At 60.3% G+C, this 4,164-nt stretch overlaps 1 protein-coding gene across 4 annotated transcripts in view; it reads right to left on the minus strand.

Moving 5' to 3' along the window:
* The window catches only part of LOC111542212 (tyrosine-protein kinase ZAP-70), a 26,555-nt gene extending 22,860 nt beyond the window's left edge, over window positions 1–3,695 (minus strand). Inside the window, exons 1-3 of one of the 4 annotated variants that reach the window (XM_023211446.1) lie at window positions 3,680–3,695; window positions 3,131–3,239; window positions 2,814–2,892 (exon numbers count right to left, since the gene is read on the minus strand). Coding sequence is in view for 1 of the 4 variants with exons in the window: in XM_023211444.2 (XP_023067212.1) it covers window positions 2,127–2,240 (114 nt within the window). In the remaining 3 variants the exon portion in view is untranslated. Of the gene's footprint in view, window positions 1–2,126; window positions 2,269–2,813; window positions 2,893–3,130; window positions 3,240–3,481; window positions 3,499–3,679 lie in introns of those variants that run through there. The other 3 variants (XM_023211445.1, XR_002731480.1, XM_023211444.2) reach the window with 3 other exon arrangements.
* Between the last annotated feature and the right edge of the window lie 469 nt (window positions 3,696–4,164).

Genomic DNA, 4,164 nt, shown 5'->3' on the forward strand with positions numbered 1-4,164 from the left:
CTCCGCTTCTTGGGTTCACGCCATTCTCCTGCCTCAGCCTCCTGAGTAGCTGGGACTACAGGTGCCCGCCACCGCGCCCGGCTAATTTTTTTGTATTTTTAGTAGAGACGGGGTTTCACCGTGGTCTCGATCTCCTGACCTTGTGATCCGCCCGCCTCGGCCTCCCAAAGTGCTGGGATTACAGGCGTGAGCCACCGCGCCCGGCCTCTCCCTCTCTAAAATAGCCTTTCCTTCTCTCTCTAGCCCTGACCCAACTTTATGGTTCTTCACCACCTAAAAGACGACACTGTATCAACTTGGTGACATAGTATCTTTGTCCCTGCCAGAATGTAAGCACCATGGGAGTGGAGGCTGTCTTGTTCCCCTACCTATACCAGCAAGGCACAGAGTAGGTGCTCAATATACCAGGTACCTACAAAGGTCTGCAGTCCGCTGGGGTGGGTGGGGACGCCTCTGAACACCAGCGGAACCTGACACCTGGGGAGGGGGGAGGGGCCAGAGGGGCTTCCTCGGGTGGGGGATGGTGGACCTCGGAACTTCCTCCACTGACCCACGGTGGGAGAGGAGGGGCCCGTCCTGAGGATCCCGGCCACCGGCTGTTCCCTCAGCCCAGAACAGCGCTGCATCCTCCTCCTGGGCCTCAGGCTTCAGGCCTCCGCCGTTGTCCCATCCTCCCAGAAGCATCCCATGGGCCCCGCCCCCTCCCCAGCCTGGGTCAGGCACCTCCCCTAGGCTTCCAGGGTCCCCATCCTGCCACATCACAGTCCTGAGGGCCTCTGTCTCTGCTCCTCGGTCCGTGACCAGGCTGAGCTCCCCGAGGCCGGGCCCACGGCTCTTGTCTTGTTTTCTATGGAAGCTCCTGCTTCCTCCCAACAAGTATTTGTCAAGCGCGCAAGGACAACCGCAACAGCCTCTGTGCTGGGGACTGCCTAGCCCTTCACGAGCATCAGTCATTTATTCTAATGCTCACCGCAATTCCATTTGGTGGGAACTGTTATCCCACTCCTCAGCTAAAGAAACTGAGGCTCAGAGAGGTCAATGTCATGCTCAGAACATGCAGCCTGCAAGTGGCCGCCATGATTTGAACCCAGGTGTGTCCAATGCAGCAGCCAACACTAACCACTCCAGCAAATGGCTACCAGGAGACCCTGGAGAGCCGGGCTGGGGCGGGGTCAGGGTCAGAGTCCCAAACCCAGCAGACTCTCTAAGGGGCGTTGGATTGAACAACGCCCCTTCACCGCCCCTCCAGGGAGGCCCCCAACTCCGGCCTCCACTGCCTGTGTGACCTCAGCAACCAGCAGTCCCTCTCCGGGCCTCAGGCTCTGTGACTGTAAAAGGGAGATGGGAAAACGCAGAGTGAGTCGGGAGGATGGGGCTGAAAGAGATGAGGGGACAGCGTGGGACTGTCCTGGGCCTTGTAGGCTATTCACAGGATGCCTGTCCTGGACCTTGTAGGCTATTCACAGGATTCCTGTCCTGGACCTGTTAGATGCCAGTAACACCCGCTGGGTCAAAACCCAAACTGTCTCCGGGTACTATCAACTGTCCCAGGGTACGGAAGGAGGCAAAATTGGCTTTGACAAGAACGGCTGCCTTAACCCTGTACCTGGGGGTGGGGCAGGGAGTGGTCAGCACAGGGTGGTCTAGGTGCTGCAGCCCCGGAGAGTAGATAGGGACTGTGGAGTTCAGAGCCCAAGGCCATCCAGAGCTAGTGAGGATAATGAGGGTTTTAGCAAGACGTTTCTCCACACCTGTATGTGCCCGGCACTGTGGCTACAGTCACTCTCTTTATCCTCCCGAGAGCCCTGGGAGGGAAGCACAGAGAGATGCGGTGACTGGCCCACTCACACAGCTGGTGAGTGGCAGAGCCAGAATGTGAGGCCAGGCCCCCAGGCTCCAGAGTGTGCACAGCAACACCCCTGCCAACACTGCCAGGGCAGTGGGGCTGAGGCTGGAGGGCCGGTGAGAAGACGAAAAGCAAGCTCTGGATTCAGCAGGAGGCACCTTCACAGGTGGCACCTTAGGAGTCCCTGACCCTGATCTCTCAGCAAGGCATTATTAAGCACCTCCCGTCTGTCTGCTGTTCTAACCAAGACGAGAATAATGAATCATCTCGAGCTGCTCACCTCACGAACCTGTTCTTCCTGTCGGGGATCCTTCCTACCTGGGACACGTTTCCCAGCCTCTCGCCAAGAGTCAGGAACCAGGCACCTGCCAGGTGCCCGTATCTGCATGTGCATTTAACAGATGCACAAACTGAGGTCAGAGAGGCCGAGTAAATTGCCAAGAACACACAGTAGTTAAGCGGAACCCGGTGTTTTGCTCTTTCTCTCCCCAGGTCTTCCTCTAACCTGAGCTCGGCTACAAGTGGCTCAAGCCTGCCCTGGACCCCTCACAGGAATGACAGCATTCTGCTGATGGAGCTCACAGCCCTGGTGAACAGCCCCCTTATCTTCACAGGGCCTGGGGGCTAGACTGCACTTGCGCTTTCTCTGGAGCTTTCTCTGCTTCCGGGAGCGAAGGATGCAGCTAGACAGGGCCCAGCAGGAAGGAGCCCAGGGACCAAGCAGGCCTCGCTGTGTCCCCTGAACAGCCCGGCTGGGCCAAGCCTCTGGAGGGGGGGCTGCTTCCCTCAGCATGGCCACACGTCCTGTCTGCGTCCATCTCCAGCCGGTCACCACCCAGCCCAGTCCTCCAGCCCTCCTGGTCCTCCCAGCAGCCTCCTGACTCCCGGTTCATATTGTCCTCCTCCTCCAGACACAGCCCACCGTGGAGACGGTGGCCAGGTGCCACTCCACCCAGGCACCACTTACCTGGGGACGTACAGGTGGATGATCAGGCAAACAGGCCACTTGTGGGGTCTCTGGTCCCAACGCCAACGGAGAGCCGGTTCTGGGTGAAGAATCAGGACTTACAAAGCCAGCCTAGATTTCCCTGCAGGCCGAGCCCCCAGCCTGAGAAGGAGGCCCTGCCGCTCACACTCTCTGCACACACTCGGGGGAGGACGTCACACCCCGCCAGGGTTTCTCACTCATGGATGGGGCGTTCACCCTCTGCCAGGTCTCCCAGAGCCCCCTGGGGTGGCCCTGGTGGCAGGACACGGGCAGATGGTCCGAGGACAGTCACCTACCTGAACGCCCTAGCAGCAGCTCTGAGGCCCACGGTGGGCCAGGCCTGGCCGGAAGGCCTGGTGTCTGCTGAGCTCCAGCAAGCAGGCTTGTCTGAAACTAACCTATTTCCTGGATGCGAAGACAGGAAAGGGGGCTGTGTTTGATGTTTACATCAAAGTCACAAAGTGCTGTGCTCAAGGAAAATCACAGGCCACGTGCTCCAGGGAGGAACAGGGCATTTCCGGGGCCCAGCACTGCCTGCCCAGCTGCAGGAAGGGACTGAGAGATGGGGATGAGGCTAAGCAAAGGCAGGGGTTCAGGAAGGACGACTCCAGCAGCAGGAATCGTCAGATGGAAGGAAGCCTGCGTACCTGGAACGGGAGGGTAGGCAGCAGTGGTGGGAGGCAGGGGAGTCCCAGGGCTCGTGGAAACTAGAATGCCCCCATTTTCCCCTCAAAGGGGCGCCGCCCTGGGGCCTGCACCAGCCAGACAACCCAGAGGAGTGATGTATTTATCCCACAGGCGGGTTAGAGCTGGAGGGAGGAGAAACACACTGAGTCAGCCCATACCCTGAAGGTTGAGACCCCCTCCTGTGCCAGGTATCTGGACGGCAAGGACAGCCTGCCCTTGCTCTCCGGTGGCTCACAGGCTTGTGGGGGGCGGCTGAGTCCACAGGGGGCCAGTGCTGGGAGGCTGGAAGCCTGGGCACTGTGTGTCCCCATGGGAGCCCCAGCCCCGCCTGGAGGATGTCAGGGATACGTTCCAGGAGTCAGCCACCCAGCCGAGACACACAGCCAGGGCACCCCCAGTGCCAGCCCGGCCCACCGGGGACCTTTCCCACAAAGCTGAATCTGGCCGAACACCAGGCCGCTGCGGCCACCACCTCCTCTTCCTCTTCCTGTCCCCCCCCCCCCCCCCCCCGGCCCCCCCCCCCCCCGAAGGTACTCACCCACCCTTGGGCCTGGGGCCACACGTCATGCACCCTCTCAGAGGGGGGCCTGCAGAGCCACTCTCTCTCAGCTCCATCTCCCCTCTAGTGCCCCAAGGCCTCTGG

The sequence above is a fragment of the Piliocolobus tephrosceles genome, chromosome 15 (genome assembly GCF_002776525.5).
Source record: "Piliocolobus tephrosceles isolate RC106 chromosome 15, ASM277652v3, whole genome shotgun sequence".
Taxonomy (NCBI): domain Eukaryota; kingdom Metazoa; phylum Chordata; class Mammalia; order Primates; family Cercopithecidae; genus Piliocolobus; species Piliocolobus tephrosceles.